Source organism: Cyprinodon variegatus, unplaced genomic scaffold, assembly GCF_000732505.1.
Source record: "Cyprinodon variegatus isolate N-32 unplaced genomic scaffold, C_variegatus-1.0 Scaffold1202, whole genome shotgun sequence".
NCBI lineage: Eukaryota > Metazoa > Chordata > Actinopteri > Cyprinodontiformes > Cyprinodontidae > Cyprinodon > Cyprinodon variegatus.
The window spans coordinates 41,008-63,906 of record NW_015151655.1 but is presented as its reverse complement, the minus strand read 5'-3'; the positions used below and the strand labels follow the sequence as shown (position 1 = coordinate 63,906).

Sequence of the window (22,899 nt, the reverse complement as noted above, 5' to 3'; positions counted from 1 at the left end):
GGATGGATGGATGGATGGATGGATGGATGGATGGATGGATGGATGGATGGATGGATGGATGGATGGATGGATGGATGGATGGATGGATGGATTTTATCTCTCTCTCTCTCTTTTTCTCTCTGTATATATATATATATATAAAACCTATTTAGTACATCTTAAGGGGAACTGAAAAAAGGAGGAAACATTTTGACAATACATAGATTCACGCGGAACATGTACATTAACAGAAATACAGAAAAGACATACAGATGTGTCATACAGCAATGGAGGAGTAGGTTTCACTAGTTTTGTTAAAACATTACCTTTTTTCTGATGGGTAGAACATGGCGAAGACGTCATCTGCGACAGAAGAGGGGCTTCTCACCTCCAACTGATCTCCATCATAATCCAGGGATGGTAAGGAGTTGCCGCCCTCATCATAAACCTCTCTTTCAAGTCTAAATTTCGTGTTTTAAGAAGGGGAAAAAAATAGAAGCTGAACAAAATAAGTTTTTTTTTTTTTTAAAGTTTACCTTAGAAAAGAGAAGAGAAAATAATTTATCATATCTGTTTACTGGGATCCATTTTTCTCCAGCTTAATTTCTATTAATTATTCCACCTGATAGATTGATCGATTAATTGCCAGGTCAGCCTGAGGCTGTGCGGCAGCAGCTTCAATTACATTACCTCCACTCCCTGGTAAATGCATCTCTGCCCTATAGATTTTCTGTCAGGTGATATTATCCTGTAATAAGCTGTAACACTCACAAACATAGCTTCTGGTTATCTCCTCCATTTATACAGTAAATGGATTCTTATCAATTCTAGCTATAAAAAGTACAAAAATAGACACTTACCTTATACTTGGAAAGCTTATTCCTACGGGTGAGCAATTGATGCTGTGATGCATTATGATTCCATAGATGAGCAGTGCTAAAGTTGCTTTAGACATTGTCCTGCTGTGGAAAAAAAATAAAAACAAGCAAATATAAAAATCTACATAACAGGGCTTCTTTTTGTAAAGGTGAATGCTATTAGAATATAATTTGATGCGTTTGAGTTAAAATTGTATTTATAACACATAACTTTCTAAGATAAAAAGAATAGATAAAAGGGAAGACCTTTTTTTTTTTACCAAAATCTTTTAACTTTTACGCAGCGTAAAAACACCTTTCTTACCAGTTTCGAGACGATGCGCACGATCTTCCGAGGACCTCAACTGGGAGAGTGAGATAGGATCTCTATCTCAGTCTCTCTCACTCTCCGTTACCTCTCTCTATCTTTCTGTGTGAAGGCTTTCCTTTGCGTCCTTGTTGGGATTGTGCCGCAGACCGTGCGCCCTCAGCTCAGCTCTCAGGGACTTTTATTTTTAGCAGCTCATGAACGGGACGAAAATCACCACAGCAGCAGCTGCTATCTCTGGGAAAACTTTTCAGAGTTGTGTGAAGTTAAGTCCCCTTTTGGTTTTTTAATCCATGGATTCGCAAGGCTCGTCTTTTGACACTTATCTTGTAGGGGAAAGGGGTGGGAGTTAGAGTTGGAGGTGGGGTGTGGGGGTGGGCGGCTGCGTCATCAGCCCTGCCGCCCTCACCCCTCCTTACCTCTGTCCCATATGAGACGTTTTCCGCGTCAATGAAAGATCCAGAGCCAGCTCATAAAAAAAAGAAAAGAAAGGAGAAAAAAACGGCTCTTCAATTCAAACATCATCATTGATTAAACTGTGAATTAATGTCAACAGCTGACGTCACGCTATAAATAAGATCATGTGATGGGCCTTGGAGGCTGCTGTAGGCAGGACGGGAGCTGTTCAGAGCTTGGAGTGCTGAAATGAGTAGAAAAAGCAACAAATACCCCTATGTATGGGGTAAAAGTTATTTTATCATCACCCTGTTTTTAGTTATATTTTTTGCATGTGTACATTTGAGCTGTTAAGTTTCACAAAACGTTATACTGAAGCAAATTGTTCAGAAGCTATATAACAATCATTCTGCTTATAAATCATTCAAGTTATCATGATGTAGCTGCATATACAGAAACATTTTTTTCCGTTTTGTGGCACCAGCAAAACTGACTTGCAGCTGAGACAGATGATCTAATTAAGGATTATTGAGTATTTTTTGTGCGGGACATAATATTATAAATTTACTATTTTCATTAGTAGCACTAGCATTTCTTCTTCATATGTTTTTATGAGTTCCTTATTTTTTATTCAATCTATAAAGCCTGCTTGCCTCCCCTTGGTTATGACACATTAGGGTATTTCAGAGATTTTTTGCATTTAATACAAGAACAACAATATTAGCTTGTGCCACTATTATATTAAGAATTAATTGTATCACATTTGTTGGGAGCTGTTGAATGCTGAACAATATTAGTAGGATTTAATAGCAGGATGTTTTCTGAAACCATTGACTCCCAAAATTGTGGTTTTAGAGCCACTACAGACATTGTACTAAAAAATAAAAAGGTGTGTTAAAATCATTACTTACGATGGACAAGACCAACTATTTTGGTTATTGAGTCACTATTTGCTATGTGGTTACACCTGGGGTAATTGATTTTGTAGAAATGCTCGGATACTACAGTAAACCAATAACTTAAGTCATGAGGTGACTTTGATATATAACTTATGTCTCATATCTTTTAATTCACGGAAATATTCATGATGCATCACAAAGCACTGTGCATCAATCTATTATTCATACCCAACTATTCATACAGGGTTTGAGGAGAATAATCTCCTGTGGTTATTAGGTGAGAGGTAGTGTACAACCTGTTGGCCAGTCCATCAGAAAAACAAACAGAACACAGAACACAGGTCACTTGACTGGGCACAGACACATAATTGTGTCTTTTGTCAAACATATATATCCATCCATCCTTCTTCTACCGCTTAATCTTTGTCCGGATCACGGGGGAGGAGGGGGGTGGCGTCGCTGCCTATCTCATGGAGAGGTTGCCAGTCTATCACAGGACAGTATGGAGACACACAATCATGCACACAGAGAGGCCACTTACTACAATTTCCCCATTTTGGGACAATAAAGGGATTTTCTATTTTATTCTAAGGCAAATATTTGTACCTATGGGTAGCAATACTGTTACGGTTTGGTGTTAGGTTTAGTATTAAGGTGAGAATTAATTTTTGGGATGGGGGTTATAGGAGAGAGAATTTAAATTTGAGAAACAATTTCAGTCACAGCTATGTGCTCTCATAAACTTTGAAAAGTAAAGGATTCTACACAGAAATGTATATTTAAAGCAGTTCTGACTCATCATCATAGAGATTACGTCGGATACGATTAATATGCAATTTTATAACATATTAGGAGTCCTATTGTTCACATTTTGAAGATAACAGTTTAATAAGAAACATGTAACACAAGAATGTGATTATTACTGTAAGTAAACTAAAGTAAGTTGTCAGGTTTTAGGTGTTTAAGCAGCTAATGTGAATGGTAGGTATACTGATCATGGACATAAATATCACATAGATTTTAAGCTTTAAATTGTTTATATTTGTTGCTTCTTTTTTTTCTCTTAATGGAATAACTGAACAACATACTTCTGCAATCAATCTTAATAACTAGTTACATAACATTTCATTTATTGATCCATTTGCTCTATTCTACTCACAAGCATAATTATACATACAGGCTCACTCACTCTCATCTTGCTATATATGGTGAGAACCATGTGTTGACTCCCAATGACTGCCATTGATTTTCAGTCATTCTCAGCTCATTCTATGCCCTAACCCTGACAATAACACTAAACCTAACCATTACCGGTACATACCTCACTGCACCTCACTAATTCAGTTTAACCAGGGCATAATAAGTCATTAGAATTGATTTTTAAATATAATGGCCAATGTAGGTTGATATTAAGCTTGTCAGAACAACGCACCAACAACCATTTAGCCCCCATGAAAATGTGTGAAATACTGTAGGTTCAAAAGCCAACTCTCAACCCGGTAACTAAACAATCTAATTAATCTATACGATTTGAGTAAGAAGGATGATCTAAGATATGTTCTGAATTGCAATATAACTTTTAAAATATAACAATTTGAGAAGATTTCAGAACAATTGCAAATAAGTCTATTTTCCTGAAGTGGTTCTTTGGCAGAAGAATGAACTTCTTTAAGACTAAACTCCCAATTAAAACTTAGTTTTTTCCTGTGTCTACTCTGTTCATTAGAATTCAGATGTGCCTTTCCTCTGCGCAAACATCATGGGGGCCATGTGTTGAATCTTTAGTGGGTGATTCAGACCTCTTCGGTCCCCTTCGCTCTTTGACGTCATTTGATGGGTTGCTTGGCTAAAAGAAAAGGCTTTTAACTTGAATTTTTGAAAGGTTTAAAAAAAAAAGTATGCAGAACTGTGAAAAAGAAGCCATCTTTAAAAGCAACCCCGTTTCTTGCACTAAGTAAGCACTGCACCCCAGTGGTTATTAGAAGAGTATGCACACTGAGGAAACAGCATCTTTAACCACTATTCTTAACTAAAAATTGCATTAAAATAATTTCAAGTATGATTAATCTGATTTAGTATAAAAACATATATACTTATTGTTGAACGTTACACTGTTTAAAAACAGGTCATGTGTCTCTTGGACACTTAACCATCTAATTAAGACTGAAGCAGCTAATCATAACATTTCCATGACTCTTATATTGAAAGGAATCAAAGTAATCATTGTAAAGTGGTGATTACTCATTCAGCTTCAATCATCTCTTAATAAGCGCTTCTTCTGATTATAGCAGGATATCTAGATCTAATTACAGCCTGCATAAAGCAGATATGAATGTTTAGCTTTAATAAGCCACTGCTTGAATCGGTACGATGTTTAAAGCCCTTATTGTATATTTAATATCAATAAAACTGCTGATCACAACTTATTATATTTGCCATACACTTCAGTAATCAAAATGCATGATGGCACCAGGATCTGTGATGAAAATAGCAAATATATACAAACTGTTTGTTCAGATGTTTCTTCATATCTTTTTCTCGGAGGCTAAGCTCTCAGTAATGATATTACACCACACGGAGTAAAACTGAGCTTTATCACTTCAAACAAGACAGCAGAGGAACATATGACTCATTCTAATTTTAGCTGTGTTTGCTTTTTATAGCCTGAGCTGTCTCCGCTGCTGGTACGTTGTGTTTGAAGACTTTTATTGATGTTACTGTCTCTTAGCTCGAGTGCTTACAGAGCAAGCTTTTCAGCAGTCATATCTGAAATGTGTGTGGGCAAAGCCGCATGACTTATATTGCAGAGCCTCCGTCTCATTGTGAGGAAGACACAAAAAGGAAGCGCTTATCTTGTAAATCATCACATTTATTGCAAAGATTTGCAGTCAGTGTTCATCTCTAGGAAATTAACTTGACTCACTGTTTACTCTGAAAAAAATACAAATAAAAATTAGAGCTTTAGATATTCTGTGAAGTTTTTTATGTAGTGTTTCTCAACTGATGACAAACTGAGATAAAAAATAATAGAACTTTTGAGTTGAATGTATTGTTTTTTGGACACTTCTAGAGAAATATAAAAGGAAAATTGTTTCAGCAATATATTAACTGTTTACAAGAATAAAAAAAATTAAGTAAATTCAAATGTTTTCTTTTTTTACTGACTAGTTGAAGTTATAACTGTAACACAGTGATGTGCTACAGCTTATCCAATGATCTTTAAGGGAAAAGAGTGCTAAATATTTCAGGGCCAACTTCAGAGAGTGCCTCTCAAAAAGCTTGTAATAACAATGTTTATATTTTTAATTACTAACAAAATGATGCTTTTACTAAATTTCCGCCGGATTAATAAAGTGACTGATAAAAGGTCTTTAAAATAATGTTTTTTTTTTCTTTGACTCTCCTATTTATCACTAAAAGAGCTATTTTACGTGATTTAAAGTATAGATTATTCCAAAAATAAGTAAAAAATAACTTTACTAATTTCTTTCCCTTTTAGAGGGAGATCAGACTAAAATAAATCTAAAAAATTAAGGAAAATGAGAAAACAGACTAAGGTGAAGCAGTCACGTGTTACAAATCTGAGAAGCACCACTAAACTAATAAACACAGTTTGAGTTTCAGCAGAAGTTGTCTTAGAGTGAAAGAAGTAAGTTAAAACTTTATTAATTATCATACATTCAGAAGTTATTGCTATCAATTGCTCCTTTTCAGATATTTTTATACGCTGTAGGGCCATTAGGCAAGGATCCTGCCCTAGCAACCCTATTTTGTCTTGTTCATTGAACTTTTGCCACAAGAAATCAGACAAAACAAAAACATTAAGAGCATAGCACAAAAAACAGATTTATTTGCAAATGATACCGTTACATATATCAAAAACCCAGACTGATTTTTTTTTTTTTTTTTTTTACTTTATACAGGCCTCACTGAATTTGGCCTCTTGTTGCAAAGTTAATATTTCAATTGCTCTCCAAATAGGTCACTTTAAAAAAGGATAAACTAAAATGGGATTTGGAAAAGATGGCATATACCAGAGTCAGGATCGCAAAGGACTTGGGTAAATCTTTTATTGCAAATTATTGAAATTTTTTTATTGATTGATTGATTGATAACTTTATTTATCTCACATTAGAGAAATTTGCTTTTTTCATCAGCTCAATAGTCAAAAAGAAGGTGCCAAAAAGGAAGAATGGGGTATATACAGTACATACAGTATATACAGTGCGTCCGAATATAAGTAGGTATTTATACATACATATATATATATATATATATATATATATAGTTATTGCACTGGGTGTCAAATTTGATTTGACTTTACCTATGAGAGTTGCAGTGCCGCATTCTAAAGTCTGATGGCAGCAGGGATGAGAGGCCTGCGGTATGGGTCTTTCACTAAAAGAGCTGCTCAGCTCCTCTACAGTCTGGTGCAGCAGGTGAAAGGTGTTGTCCATGATGAATATATTATACAAATACCAACAAAAAATTAAATAGTGATCTGTCACAATGGTCACCATTATTGATGGATTTCAGTTCAAAAATTGACATGATTAAAATTAATACTCTTTCCAGATTAATAGACATTTTTTATTTCTCTACCAGTCTAAATCCCAGAATCTTAGTTCTCAGCCTGGGTTAAAGAATTATTATTTCAAAACTATTTTAGAATAACAATTATACAGGTAAAGAATAAAAAGAAAAAAGAAAACTAGCTGAAAGAAACAGTAATGAAGTGTAAAACGAAATAAAAGTTGTGTTTTATAAAAAAAGAAAATGACATTTCTTCTGCAAATCAAAATGGATGCCTTTGACTGTAACTGGTGGAAATTAAAACTAAAGCTCATTGTGATGAAACTTAATGAATTAGATGTGCTACTCCCAATGTTTGGCTTAGTATTTTTTCTTGGTTTATTGCATTCATCTGTTCTATCTTTGCTATTCTTGACTTTTGTGACAACAAAACAAAATGAGAAGTAAAAGAACAAGAATGTATCATACTAAATATCATTTCATAATAAAATGTGATAAACCTCACAGTGACAAAAACCTTCAACTTTTTATGGAATATGAAGTCCTGTCTGAGTGACTGATTATGACATCATTGTAAAAACCTTAAGGATAAATATAGCCCAGTGCCACTAAACATTTTGAAAAGCTGAAAGCAACAGACATCAGAAGCTGATATGATTGTGAAATGAGCTGAGTCAAAATCAGTGAATATTCAAAGTTCTTTACCTCAAGTATGAGTTCACAGTAAGACGTTATATATAATTCAAAATATTTATGATGGCTATATACTTAGCCTAGAAAATGGTTTATTGCACAGCAGACATAGTATGTTAAAGACTTCACAGCAACTTTAACTATGTTAATTTCTGCAGAGAGCATTCTGATCTGTAGATGTACTCTGTGGTATGCCATCTACAATTAATACAACAGCTGCAACAAAAGGGTCATCAACTCTGCACAGTGGACCATCAGCACATCATCATGATTCTTCTGTTGGGCCACAAAGTTCAGTAATCATCCATGCCACCAAGACTCTCATTTCTCACCAGCCTATCCTCCGGCAGACTCAGATTCATGTAAACCTGCACCAACAAACTTAAACACAACTTTTCAGCCATAATTGTGAAAAAGCTGCTCACACAAACAGCGCTACCTCAGTCCAATCAATAGATGATTGGCCAGTTTTGTTTTTTTTGCAAGATTATTATTGACAGACACTATTTAAACAAAATCCTAATGTCTTAACTATGTATAACTGATTCTGTAAAAGTTTAAAAAGACAAAACAATCCACTGGACTTGGTTTCCAAGGTTCAAAGACATTTCGCTTCCGTCCAGGAAGCTTTCTCAATTCAAATGTCTGAATCTGCAGTGAGTTTGAGGTTTTATATAGACAAGGCCTTGTATTGCTTGGAAACATGCAAATTGAAATCGACGCACGGGTCGTTTGGTTCCGTTGTTAGCCTGTAATATCTGAGAATCTTTATCAGCATATGTATAACCGATGTTACACTCCTAAATGACATTTTGTTGTATAGTAGTAGTTAATCATTGTTTAATTCACATCTCACTTCCTATAACCTTTGCAATAAAAGGGCTTTGTAAACAGATCTGTGTCTGTGAAGATGTGCACAGTCATCCAGGACCTTTTAATATAACTGGCCATAAAGTGGCCATAAAGGAGTGTCTAATATCCTAGGTAAAAAACACAGAATCTGAGGGAAAGAGTACCCAAAGTAATTTGTCAGGACTTCTTTAATAAAGACTGTGGTTTAAATTTGAATCCCTAAAAAAGAAATTAAGTGCAAAAACAAGATAGATGACCTAGCAATTCTTCATCTGAGTTGTTGTTTTGGTTTTGTTTTGTGTTGTTTTTGATCTAGTTACAAACCAAGTAATTTGCAGTGCACATCACATGTTTAGAAGTCAAGTGTCAATTTTTTTTTATTATTATTTTAGAACTCTTAACTATACAGGTATCAACATTTCTACCTGAATTTTTATGCTTTGTCATCTTATTTGTTTATTATTTTCTCAGTTTAGGTTTCACTTTTGATAGCTGACTTCACTTTACTTTTCCCTTTAAGTATATTGTTGTAGATTTAACATATAATTAGTTCATATTTTAAAGAGAAGATTTTAGAAGACTTTATTGTGGGATGATAAGTTTCTTGATTTCTCACTAAACTTCTCATAACTGTTAAGATAATGATAGAAAAACCTGATTAACCCAATAAACAACAGGGCATTTTGTGCTAAAACAGGAGCAGGTCACAATGTGTTGCTTTTGAGATGTTCTAGCCAACTTCATCCTAGTTGACAGATTCTATTTAACTGTGACTGCAAAAAATAAGCAATAAGTTACAGAGCACAGTATCTGACACGGGTGGAAAATAAAAATCTAAATACAATATAAATATAATATATAAATATAATATATATAAATTTATACATATATACCGTATGCATGAAATACCTATTCGTTCCCAAGAAATACCAATTTAGGCCCATGTCATATTAATCTGTTCCCTCGAAAAACTAATTTGTGTGCAAACTTGTTCTCAACGTGTAATTATTTGTGGCCACAATATATGATGTGCGCAAAATACTGAAACATAATCCTCCTCCAGTGCACCTTCAGTAACATTAAGAGGAACAAACCAATATGGTAGACACGATTGTCTGATTGACTTATATTTTAGACATAGGATAAACTATAAAGAGATACAGATTTCTCATTAGTGAGTCAGAATATTGACAACCAGGTGTGAATGATGAACAGACGTGCCGATTGTGCAGAGCTGTGCTGTAAAATAGCACCTGCTGATTTCCAATTGGTGCTTGTTTCGAACACTTAACATTTCAGCTCAAACTCCACTTGAAGGAGGAAAGGATGCAGATATGTGATCAGTGCAGAGTGGTTCAATTAAGCAGTAGTATTATTTGTATCCCAAAGGCCACTGCAGTGTGTAACAGTGTCCAGATATGATAACTCTATCGTAAAGATGCAGACAGGAGAAAAGAAAAGAGAAAGAACCTTCTCCTTTGAAATGAACAGCAGTAAAATGACATAACAAAAATACTAGGACCAATCGACTAAGATAAGTTGGATCCTCAAACACCACAGTGCGGCTTCTAGCTGGACCTGAGTTTCATCGAACCTCAAGTTCCATCTGCAGCGACACTTTGCGCACGCAGGGTTTGTTATTCTGCATTATTACGCATGATCCAGCTACTTTTAGTTGTATCAGTTTGTTTCTGTTCCTGTGGTCTTCTTACTGTTACAGTTTGTAACCTTCGTCTTCATCATTCACAGCAGCGATCTTTGGGACTGACCTGATCAGAGATAATTTCTCCTCTGTTAATTGCTTGTGCAGGGAGCCCCAAAGTGAATATTTACATGCTGAAGGCATTCTCATATTGTGTGAGCAGATGCTTTGTTTGTGGTCTGGATGGCTACATATAGACTCCCTTCTGCTCTGCATTAACCCACTAGCAATATGCTCTATGAGTGAAGCTTCTAGCTTCACCCCTTATAGCTCCGGGCCTCATTGGTTTCTGTAACTAAAAAGGATGATTTGGAAGTCGGTTCTCAAGTACCAGTAGTCTGTGTTTGCCACTCAGCAGGTGTTTGTGGAATAAATAATTAGTGCTGCGCTCATCAATCAGTGCTGCACTGCACTAAGGATGAAAGTAGAGGGAAAAATTCACGACTTTAGACTTCAAAGGGCATTTTGGGCCAAAATGTAAATGCTCTTGTAATGGACACATAAAACTTCAATTAAATCAAACTTCTCTGAAATCAAATTATCCACTTAGGAAACAGCACTGATTGACAATACATTTTCCATGCTGTTGTGCAAATGTAAAAGACAACAGGTGTGAATTATTGGCAATTAGCAAGACGCATTCAATGAAGGAGTGGTTCTGTAGGTAGGGACCCCGGACCACTTCATAGTGCCTATGCTTTCTGGCTGATGTTTGAATAATGGTGTTACTTTGACACTCGCAAATCAAACAAGTGGTTTCAGTAGTGCAGCTCATTCCAGGATGGCACATCAATGCGAGCTGTAGCAAGAAGGTTTGCTGTGTCTGTCAGTGTATTGTCCAGAGGCTGGATGCACTACCAAGAGACAGGCCAGTTCACCAGGAGAAGTGGAAGAGGCTGTAGGAAGACAACAACCTTGCAGACCACTATCTCTGCCTTTCTGCAAGTAGGAACAGGATTAGCAGTGCCAGAGCCCTGCAAAATGATCTCCAGAAGGCCTTCAAATTTGCATTTCTCTGCACAAATGCTTAGAAACCAACTCCATGAAGATTGTATGATGGCCCAACATCCACAGATTGGGTTTTTGCTGTCAACCCAATGCCCTGCAGCATGCGTGGCATTTCCCAGAAAACACCAGAATTGGCAAATTCATACTGGCCTATTTTGCTCTTCACAGATGAAAGCAGGTTCAAACTAAGTACCTGTGACAGACATGACAGAATCTGCTGACACCGTGGAGAGTGATCAAGTGCCTGCAACATCCTTCAGCATGACTGGTTTGACGGAGTGTCAGTAATGGTGTGGGGTGGCATTTCTTTGGAGGGCCGCACAGCCCTCAATGTGCTCATCAGAGGTAGCATGACTGCCAGTAGGTACCAAGATGAGATCCTCAGACCCCTTGGGAGACCCTATGCTGATGCAGTTGGCCCTGGGTTCCTCCAAATGCAGGACTGTTACGTCCCCAAGGTCTAGGGGTTCTGTGGAGGTAACATAAAAATGTGTCCAGAGCAAATAATTGGAATGTAAAATGATTTATTACAAAAGATGGTTTAACAGACCCAAACACAATACAGCCTAACCCAATTAAAACAAAAGGGCAAACAAATTCAAGAATGGTGAAGTGCAAATTAAATTACAAACTGTCCAAACCAGTCAGTCTAAATTTAACTCAAAAGAACCCAAAAGAAAAGACAAAGGAAGCACCAAACCTCCCGAACACAAGCTTCTAGCTTGAACAAGTCCACCTAAAGCCGATTCAGAAAATTATACAAGCTAGGTCAAAGTGTTCTAACTGCCCAAAACAGTTTGAAACCAAAGGTGAGGCAACAGCTTAACAAAAACCTTCTTCCTACTAGCTGTCCCCCAAACTGAAAGCTTTCCAGGAGCTTTTATATGGTGCAGGTGGGCCTCATCCACATCCTGATTGGCTTGACAATCTTCTGCTGGTCCAATCATGTCACTTCTCCTCTGCAGCCTTCAGGCAGCCAACAAGGAAGATTTCTGTTAGAGCTGAACCTGCATGAGAAAACAAGCCTGCACAGTCTTAAAAGGCCAGGGGCCGTAACAAGGACAATGCTAGACTTCTAGGCTGGAGTGTGTAAGCAGTTTCTGCAAGATGGAGGCATAGCTATGGACTGTCCTTCTATTCCTTCTATCAAAGTCAGTCACCAAACACAGTTTTCCAACACATAGTGAGTAATATAATTTTGCATTACTAATATGAGAGGGTGGAAACTGGCTGATAGCAGGACACAAAAATTAAGAGTTCCTAAAAAGATGAGAGTGTAGACTTTCTGGTAAATCCCGTTCTAATGTAAAATATGACAGATTAATGGATTAAGGACATTTCTAGTATACGACATGCTATCGCACATAACAATTTTTTTTAAAATCCGGAAACAGTTGCTCTTTATTTCCCAATGATATGGGAGGAGGAGAGGAGAAAATGGATATTTCAACTGCCTGAAATAATCTGTTTCCCCTCCATAACATGGGAAGAAATTAATTCACCTCAACAAACCGTGTGAATATGGTAACATTTGATCATTATTATTTGCCAGAGTAAGGAGAGGGGAATCATATACTTTAGCCACCTGATATAATCCGTTCCCCCTTTGATGATCTTTATGAAATGTATTTTCTATTTAAATGTTTATCTAACAATTTACAAATAGTCCAAAAAAAGTTCAAACCAAATGTCTGGAGCAAAGCTACTCCAGACATTTTGAATTGAGAATTGAAAATACATTTCATAAAGATCATCAAACCGACAGTCATATTTATTTGAGCTATTTTGGATTTAGAAAATATAAAATAATAAATGTTTTAAACATAATATAGAAAAAAAAAACAGTTTCAAAATTCACAGGATTTGTTTATTTTTTCCCATGTAATGGGGGGAACAGATTATATCAGGTGGTTAAAATATATGGTTCCCCCCTCATAACATTTGCAAAAATGATCAAACGTCCCAAAATCCAAATAGTTTGTTGTTGATGAAGAGAGCAATAAACATAGTTAAAGACTTGCAGGTAAATAAATTTCTTCCCATGTTATGGAGGGGGAATTATGTGTGATAGCATGTAGTAGGCCTGTACAAGAACTTTCTTTAATCCAGTAATCTGTTATATTTTACATTAGAACGGGATTTACCAGAAAGTCTACACTCTCATCTTCACCCTCAGATCTCCTAGAATCCTAGATCCTCCCTTGGGCCACCCTTATAAAAATATTCTGGCCACGCCTCTGCTAAACTGGGACTGTCCTTTTTCCGACCATTCCTTCAGTCAATTCCACCGCTTGACCTGCAGTGGACGCAACAAACCATCAGATGGCGCCATAGACTTAGATTTTTGCATGAGAAATGTGAATGTACCTCATTTTTTGTTACGTTTAATTTTTTCTTCACGTGCCTGCTTACTTATTTTCTTATCTCTCGTCTTATCCGTTCAGTTTTTCTATCGTAGGCCTTTTCAATATTTCCCCTCCGCGTGCTTTATTTTCACGCCCCGGCTGCTCTCAGACCAGCTGCACCAGACGGCTCTGTGTCTGCGTCTCCAGCTGCGTGGCTCCAGTCCCGCAGGCTGGGTCGGCCATGTTGTAGTGTGGGGGTTGATGGAAGTTTGGTAGTAGGAAGTGGAGAGGAGGCTCCATCTCCCCGGGATACTCCAGGATCCCACTTTTCCTGCTTCCTCTTTGTTTTCCATCAGCTGGCATGCATCTGTAGGATTTTCCCCTCAGTCAGTGGAAGGAAAATGACAGCCCCGTGCAGTGATTTAATCAGCCTTCAGGACTACAACACTTGATTTAAGTTCAAACCAAACTGGATGGATGAGGGGAGGATGAAGGTAGTTCGGTCCCGACTGGAATAACTCGGATTTACTTTGTCCTGGACCCGAATCAAAAAGGGGGAAGTGGGGAATCAGAGTGGAAGACCACACTGCGAGGAGACAGATCTTTAAAGGTAAATGCACAAAGATGTTGATTTGTTTCTTTGTCAGAGGAGGATGATTAAAGCAAGATGGACCAGCTGCTCTGACCTGTCACCAACAAAGGACTGCCAGCTTTCCAGCTTTGATTTTATAAAGACATTCATCATCTATAGGAAAAGACAACGCCTGCATCTGTGAGCTGGAAAATACAGCCATTTAATCTGGAAAATTGCATTTTTTTTTTCCTTTAGTAAAAAATAAAATATTACAAACCTTGACCTCTCATCAGGGAATATAGATATTTAAAAAAAAATAACTTAAAACCCATTTTTAATCCTTTACAACAATGTTCTTTGACCCATATCTTTGGAGTAGAAAGACATAATTTTTTAATCTTGCTTTATTACATTTTGTTACACTTTCTAATACACAATCATGCTGATTCAGACATATAAAGCATCAAGATTATTTTCTTTAAACAGCTTTAGTTTTGTTGCATCACTGTCCACAGAGGGGTTTTTTTTGTGGGTAGACCTCAGTTTCAAGTCACTTCATGAACAGCTTTTTTCAAAACTCTGCCTGAGTGAGTCAGTAGTTTCAACCCTTATAAGGTAGAGTAGGGAGTTCCACTATTTCTAAATCTTCCATGTTTCATCTCTTGCCACATCCTGGCCTGTCTTAAATAGGTCCAAACCTGTAGACTTTCAACCCACTACGTTTTCTATCCCTTTTATAGTGTGTCTTCCCTTGGTGTTAGGTCAGTTTAACTAGGACATCATCAATAGAAGATAGACTCTTAACTAGTGTTGCACCAGTGCCACTTTTTGGCCCCAATACCCAATACCTGGTGGTGCAGTATCGGCCGATACCATACCGATACCATCTGTTTGAAATTTATTTCTATTTGTGTATATATGAAGAACTGCATACTTTTTGGATTTAAAATAATTGCCATCATGGCTTTGTCAAGCTACTTCCTACCTTTGTGAAGTAGGAAAAGGACTAATACAAAGTGAATCCAGTAGGACTTTTTATTGCCGACCTGGAATGAGTGACAATAGTTGAATAAACTTTTGACTCTCAAAATGGTATCGGTGCCCTATTTGTTGGTACTCGCCGATACCGATACCACCATTTTAGTGCTGGATCGGGGCCCCGTCTGATACTGGTATCGGTATCGGAGCAACACTACTTTTAACCTATTTAGTTTTTTTTTTTCTTTTTACAAAGGGCTGGTCATCTGTAAAAGAAAGGTTAACGATCAGTCTATGAGGGTTTCACAGTTTTTAAACCAGTCTATAGCTGAAATAATCAGAAGAGGACAAAGTCCCATGTAATGTTTGGTAGTCGCGATTAAGCTTTACATAATTACATAATGATCAAATGAAGTACAAGTTCACCCCGAAATTGTCTCTATAACCGTTTGTCCACAGGTTGCTCAAATGTGTCGCTCAAGTTGAGTAAATATTTTAAATGTCCCTCATAGAACCAGCTTTGACCTGTCTGTCAAATAGTTGGCTTGCAGTGGTCAGTGGAACTTCATCAGAGCATCTGCATAGTTTAGTAAGTAAGAAAATATTGCTGATAAAAAGGGATGCACAGTACATTATGACTTACACTGGCATTGGCTTAAATTGGTCATTTAAACATATTGTACTTGTTCCTGTAACCAACTTGGCTGATTATATTTAGTAATGTTTGTCTATTTTGTGTACTGTATGTATTTTTGTCTAAATGAAGGGGAAGGTGAAGGGGGTTTGCCATGTGGTATTTGTGAGGGCGTGTGACACTGTATAGTGACACAGCAAAGGGTTGTTGGGTTCATAATTCAAGTAGAGAAGCAATGCCATTGTTGTCTTTGTTTTTCAGCCAAAATAGTAATATTAATACTGGCCCAGCTTTAAATTTTGGTGACTTAATAGCCATTTAAAATTATTGCTGAATATTTGTTTGAATTGGGACTGCACAGTGGAGGCAGTGGGTAGCACTGCTGCCTCGCAGCAAGAAGGTTCCAGGTTATATTCCCGGCCCGGGGTCTTTCTGCATGGAGTTTACATGTTCTCCCTGAGCATGCGTGGGTTCTCTCCGGGTACTCCGGCTTCTTCCTACAGTCCACAAAGGTGTGAGTGTGCATGAGTGGTTGTTTGTCCTGTTTGTCTCTGTGTTGTCCTACGATGGACTGGCGTCCTGTCCACGGTGTACCCCGCCTCTTGCACGTGGACAGCTGGAGATAGGCACCAGCACCCCTCGCAGCCCCACCAGGGATAAGTGTGACGGAAAATGGATGGATGAATGGTTTAAATTAGGGCTGAAACAATTAATCAGATTAATTGTGATTAATCAATTATTGAAATATTTGTCAACTAATTTAGTAATCGTTAACTATATAAAAAAATGTAAAAAAATATATAAACATTTTACAGTTAAGTCTTTCCTCAAGTGGAAAAATATTAGTTTCACTTGGTTTAATTTAGTTAAAAGGCTTCTTTAAGGAACCTTTGGCTTATTTTATGTCAATGCCCTATTTTATGTTCAAGTTAGACTTTGATATTGAGTTAACAAAGGAAAAAGGTGTTTAGTTGTTTTGTTTTGACGTAGCAGACTTCTTGTCAATTTGTGGGACCGCAATCAGTTACAAACGCAACGAAGAATCCACCACCGACACCACATTTAAATTGTATCCGTGACAGCTTTTTCATAAGGAAAACGTGTAATTAAGTGACATTTTAAGTAAATTTGTTCCACTGCATTTTATTTATGTTATAACAAAGCACTACTTTGTGTTGTTACATGACACAATGGCTAAACTTCTGTTTTATAATTAGCTGTTTCAGGTGTCTACTTCTACCATATGCTCTTAATTACACTCTTGTATAGGGAAATGTCTACATTTTATTACAGCGTAAATCATTTTAAATACAATAAGGTACATTATGATATGTTTTTTAGGTTAAAATACACAAATATATTAATAATTATGGGTAAGATCTGACTTTGACCACGCTGTTTTATAAGCAACCGAGCACAGTTGAGGCCCTTTGGGTTAACCCCTCTGGTTTGACCTCAGCTGATGTAGCTGAATTCCTTTTTCCCCAAAAATATCTAGCTTTTATAACCCGGCTGTATTCTTTAATATGTGTTGCCAACAAAGAGTGTATTATTCCATTCATGTTGTCCTTTTATCAGATGATTGGAGATTTCAAAAATACCCTATTTATATATTTTAGTATTCCCATGAGATCTGGTATTCTGGAAATTATGTCTCTATTCTTGGCAGCCAAGCAGCGAAAGTTAGATTGACATCAAGATTTTCTTTGTGTTTTTATTTTTATTTTAATACAAGTCATGCTGTCTGTGGAACTTTTAAAAATGCAAGTGTACAAGTAGAAGGATTGGTAGTTTATATTTCCTAAATCTGCCCTAATCTGATAGGCACACCACGGTAATCTTAATCCAGAACTCTCTAATCAGGATAAATTTCAAAATAAACCATTTAGTGGTTTATTTATACATGGTATTAAAATGAATGTGGCAGCCAGCCTTTGCTGCAGATCTAAACTTCAGCGAGGCTCCACAGATTGCCTTCCTGTCTGCAGTCACAGCTGGGCACGCTCTCAGCCGGGCTGATGGATGGAGGAACTCCGGCATCATGCTTCCTTTCAGCTCGGCTGCTGGGCTGTCATCCAGCCAAATGCCTTGTGATCTAAACCACAGAGGAGAGCCGTCTGTTTGAAACAGCGAAGCTGGTTGTATTTTAGCCTCCGTTTTCCCTTTATTAATATTCTTCAGTATGCTTCCATTATGACTACATCTGTTTATTTGAATTGGTTTATTTTCGGTTGAACTTTAAACTTTGCGGATGTTATAATAGTTTGCTGGTTTAGTGTTCCAGAAGTTTAGGTATTACAAGATATACAGTAAGCATAGTTACTGCACATGAAGCTCCCTAGAAAAAATAAATAAATAAGTGTTTGGCAATAAATCTGATTATATGTCTTTTAAATAGTGCCACATTTGCAAAGAAACTGCATTCTGGGTTGAGTAACAGTTGAGGATGTGGATTTCATACCTAGTCATCTCTGCCAAGACTAAACAGCTTTTGGTGGAGGTAGCGTGATGGTATGGGAGAAGTTTCCCTCACAAACTTAAACAAGATGGATCAAGATTAGAGACAGTCGAAGTGAAGAAATGGGGATCTGCCAGGCTGTTATAACTGCACACAATTGTCCAGCAACATTGAGTCCCCTCTGCTAAGTTAATATAATATTTAAACTGCAAACACGTCTTTTTTCACTTTTAAAATACCAATCATTGGTAGAATAACTAGTGTTACGGCTCATAGACTCAACTCTGCTGCTCAAATTTCCCAATGTTGCACCAAAAGTTACATTTAGAAAGCACTGGCTTTCGATTTACTGTGCGATTTACATTTATATGTTGCAGGAAGTGGGCAAACACTTTTTCTACCAGTATCAACACTATTGTCATAGATTATTTCCTTGTCTCAAAGGTTTTAAACCACTGCCTTAAAGGTATAGTGGAGGATTTGCGCGAATGTTTTAAAAGACCCGCCCTTTCCCCTTTAAGAAAAAGTGCACATGCACAACCCTCTACTCACTCCCGCACCGCATCGCTCAGACAAGCTTAGTTTCCAAAAGAATATTTGCAATTTTTTTACTATGTCAGAATGATTGACAATTAAGAGGATCACTTATTTTGATGATCCACTCGGAAAAGGAACATCCTCCACATACCTTTAAGACTTTATATTCTTTGAAAGTAGAGTTTATAAATACTTCTGAAGATCAAGGTTTCTTATTTCCCTGCTTTTTTATTCTTTTTTATACCTATATTTGACACATTAAGAATTTATGTTTTTGCTTGCTAAGCATAAATCTGAGCTATGAATTAAGAAGTAAAAACAAAAAAGACCCCTAAAGATAGATCCCTAATATCCTTTTTAAAAAAACAAATCCTAAAGATTGGAGTTTGACACCAGAAGGACTATATTATCTCTAAAGAGCTGTTTTTACAAAATCATTAAGACCCCAAAGTGAATCTATGCCATTAAAAATAGCTGTAAAAGGCATTCTGAAGTGCAACCCAGAATTAACAAGGTGTAACTAATGAAGTGGCGTACAAACCTTTTTTTACATAATTACTAGTCCTGTAGAGGTTCTTTGATTCAGAGATATAACAGTTGATACCTAACTGTTCCTCTTATTAGCATTCACACTGTGGTTGGAATGGAAGAAGGAAACCGCAGGACAGTCTTCGATATGCTAAGAATGATTTTACAGTTTAAAGCAGAGAGACATTAAACTCAGCTGGTCATGGGTCTTGATTCATGGTGGTATGCTTTTGGTTAAGCGTGCACAGCTCAGGGTTTTCTATGAAACCTCTCCAGTTCTGTCGCTGCACGTTGACTGGAGTGTGAATCATAAGAGTCGATGCTAGTAAATTAAATCTACAGAGACGAGTTTGAGCGTCAGAGCATGCTGCTAACACTAATGAAAGCTCCAAGGACAAAGGGTTAAGAGTCACAACCTTTTGGACATGCAACATCCTCTCTGAATGTTAGATGACCGTGGAAAGATTTTGCCTCTCCAAACATCTGGAGCTGAATCAGGATGGCCACAAATAGATTAAGTTTTTGTTTATTCCATGTTTCCTGGAAAACATGACATCGAAAACAATTATTACTCAACGGGGATCCAGATTTGAAGGAACGCAAACACGCTCAGTTAGAGCCAGATTTCAGCAAGTCTGCATTTTAAGAGTCCTTGAGCAACAGACTAAATCTCTGTTATTCCTTCAGGCAGTCTGACCTTGCTGGAAGAGGTATTAAACACAATTATTGCTCAATATGCCACACTTCTAACTGGACAGAGGAATGAGGAGGAGGAAAATAAGGAGTAGCTGGAAAGGTATTGCAATTTTTATTGCTCATATTTCTTACTGTTTCTATGGATTATAAAGGAGGAAAAACTGGCAGCATTAACTAAATGTGTTGTTTTAGCTGTGTTTGTGTTTATACAGAGTTTGGCTGCGAGAACGAAATTCTTGCTTGTAAGAAAAGGTTTTCATCACCTTTTGCCTGATTGCTTCAGTTTGATTCAGGCTGATTTAGCTCCCTTACTTTTGATTTTCAATCTTTATGAAGCAGAAAGTTCAGAAATGTCTCCAGTTTGTTCAGTTATTAGATTTGCATGCTTATTGTCATTAAAACCTCGTTTGACTCTCCTCCTCCTTCTGTCATTGTTTTTGGCTACAGCTGGAGGACATTGGCTGTCTTCTTGTGTTTGTATTCAATCTGCAATTTGTAAATCATACTTCAGTATCATCCTGGCGGCAGCGAGATGTTGATTCACAATTACAATAAGCTGCTATAATTAGCAGCTTGTCAGACTTTCCCGATGGTTACATGGCTGAACTGGTTGGGAAATAGGGGACGTTTTGAGCTCTTAGATCTTCTAAAGCACAAGCCGGTTACATAAACTTTGCATGCTGAAATTAACAGACTCAGATGTGATTTCTTTGCATTTTATTCATTAGCAAGAGAAGATGACATGGACAGAATTACATGATTTAAGGTATAAAATCAAACGAAACGAAGAATATTCCAGAAGTATGAGTTTTTGTTGATCATATTCTTGATATCTGATAATAATTTAACTTTTCTATGTTTAGGTATTTACATTTTTTATAAATCAAATTATAAATCAACATTTTTATAAACATTTTTACACTATAATGATATTTGTATTACTACACTGTATTGTAACTTTTATTAACACTACTGCTACTAATGATAATGTTGGTATTTGTGCCAGTAGCAAAACAATTTGGTTTAATATCTGTAGCTTTGTTAAACAGTGTCATTATGTAACAACTGTCTGATTTATCTGACTGGCTTTAGCTCTGGGCAAAGTCAGGCTTCTGTGTCATATTACACCCAGGGTAAGCTTGATAACTCTCTGCACTGACCATAATGACTGGACCCCTGTGGTCACTTTTATTTTGTTTGCTGTTATTATCCTCTTTGAGTAAATCCTTCACCCTTGTAATCCCCCTAGTTGTTCAAGCTGGTAGAGCTGGCACTGCGTGTGCCTGGCTGCCCCCTTTCAGTCAGCCAAGCCGCTGTCCCGCTTTGCGTTATCTCTCTACTCTAAACACTAAAAGGTCAAAAATCATTTTATTTCGGCCTTCACAAACACTAAGAGGAGTTTTTTTTTATTTTGTTTTGCCGGGCTTATCACCAGGGATTTAGAAGGGATTGTGAGATACCATCATTGTGTCAGGGTATTGTAGATCAATTTTACCAAGAAAGGTATAATTTTATAAATCCGCCATGGGTAATGCAGGTTTTTTTTTTTTATAAAAAAAGATCTATTCTTAAATGACATTGGTGATAATTAATTTAAAGAATGAATGGATAAGCACCTTGTGTAGACTTTTATATTTCCCATGTCTGTAGACTCTGATAACCATAATGCTAGCAAAATCAGTTGAGATGCTAATTTTTGGCCAGTGATGGTAGCCTCATTATGAAAGAAATGGTTAGTGGCAGCAAAATCTGAGTTTAACACATTTGCAACTTTCTCTAGCTCATTCTAGGGGATCCAATGGCCTTCCCAGGCAGAAAGGGGTACATAGTCTCTCTAGCTTGTTCTGTGGTTTCCTCCCCAAGTGGAATGTGCTTAGAAATCCTCTAGTTGGAGGCAAACAAGATGTATCCTGATCAGAGGCCCAAACAACAGAACTTTTCCTTTTGGTCAATACCTAAGGCTATCTCATTACAATGGGTGTGGGAAAGAACATACAGTAGATAGACCAGGAAATTGAGAACTGTATTTTTTTGGCTATGCCAAAATAATCTGTTCCTTACACACCAGAGCAGTGCTTGCTTCACTGTAGATCATGCCCTTATATATTAACACATATCCTGCTTCACTCAGCTTTAACATATAAACACGACTCCTAGATACAAGGCTTTGAAGAAAGAATATCCCCCCTTCAAAGAGTTGATGTGTTTTACTGAAAACAACAACCATCATTTATTTTTTGTTACGTTCAGCAAGTTTCTTATGCCAGTGGAGGACTTTAGGCCAACTTTTTGCCAATTTCTGTTAATTGAGTCCCATGGGACATTTTTTACATGATCTATTCATGGTTAAAATGCCAATCTGGATCGGTTTTAAGTCCTGGTTTAAAACAGGCCACCCTAATGGTGTTATTGTTAACCATTCAGACGTAGACCTATGGGTGTTCTTGGGATCAGTGAAACTCATAGACAAACATCCCTTCGGTTGATTTTTTGCAAGAGACCAAAATTCATTAATTCATAACATATGGCAAGATGTCCCTCTTGATCCTTTAGCAGCAGGGCAGTCCCTGAAGATTATAAAATAACCTATTCTCTCATCAATATAATCCTTTTCTGCTCTGCTGAGTCAATTTTATGCCAGATTTGCCAACGTCTAGTCCAGGGAGTGGCTATTTCATTTCCTGAGGGCTGTTATCTTGCAACTTTTACATTTGTGCTTGGTCCAGTACACCTGAATCAAACGGCTGAATTGCCTCCTTAGTATGGAGTCAAATACTCAAGCCTCCTGACGACAATCTAATTACCACTTTCAGGTGTGTCGGACACAGGACGCATCTAACTCCACTCAACAGATTGGGGTCAGAAATGTTGCAAGTCTCCCAGTCAGGATTCAAAACCGGAT

General features: G+C 37.1%; 2 protein-coding genes across 7 annotated transcripts in view; one reads left to right on the top strand and one right to left on the bottom strand.

Moving 5' to 3' along the window:
* Positions 1-1,483, bottom strand: part of LOC107102108 (glucagon family neuropeptides-like) — a 9,401-nt gene extending 7,918 nt beyond the window's left edge. For all 5 annotated transcript variants that reach the window (XM_015401281.1, XM_015401282.1, XM_015401283.1 and 2 more), the window contains exons 1-3: positions 1,162-1,483; positions 840-941; positions 306-440 (exon numbers count right to left, since the gene is read on the bottom strand). In XM_015401281.1, coding sequence (XP_015256767.1) covers positions 306-440; positions 840-934 — 230 coding nt within the window. In that variant the 5' untranslated portion in view covers positions 935-941; positions 1,162-1,483. The remainder of the gene's footprint in view (positions 1-305; positions 441-839; positions 942-1,161) is intronic.
* A 12,106-nt stretch (positions 1,484-13,589) lies between these two features.
* The window catches only part of yes1 (YES proto-oncogene 1, Src family tyrosine kinase), a 35,283-nt gene continuing 25,973 nt past the window's right edge, over positions 13,590-22,899 (top strand). Inside the window, exon 1 of one of the 2 annotated variants that reach the window (XM_015401280.1) lies at positions 13,590-14,202. The gene's annotated coding sequence lies outside the window, so the exon portion shown is untranslated. The remainder of the gene's footprint in view (positions 14,203-22,899) is intronic. The other variant, XM_015401279.1, reaches the window with a different exon arrangement.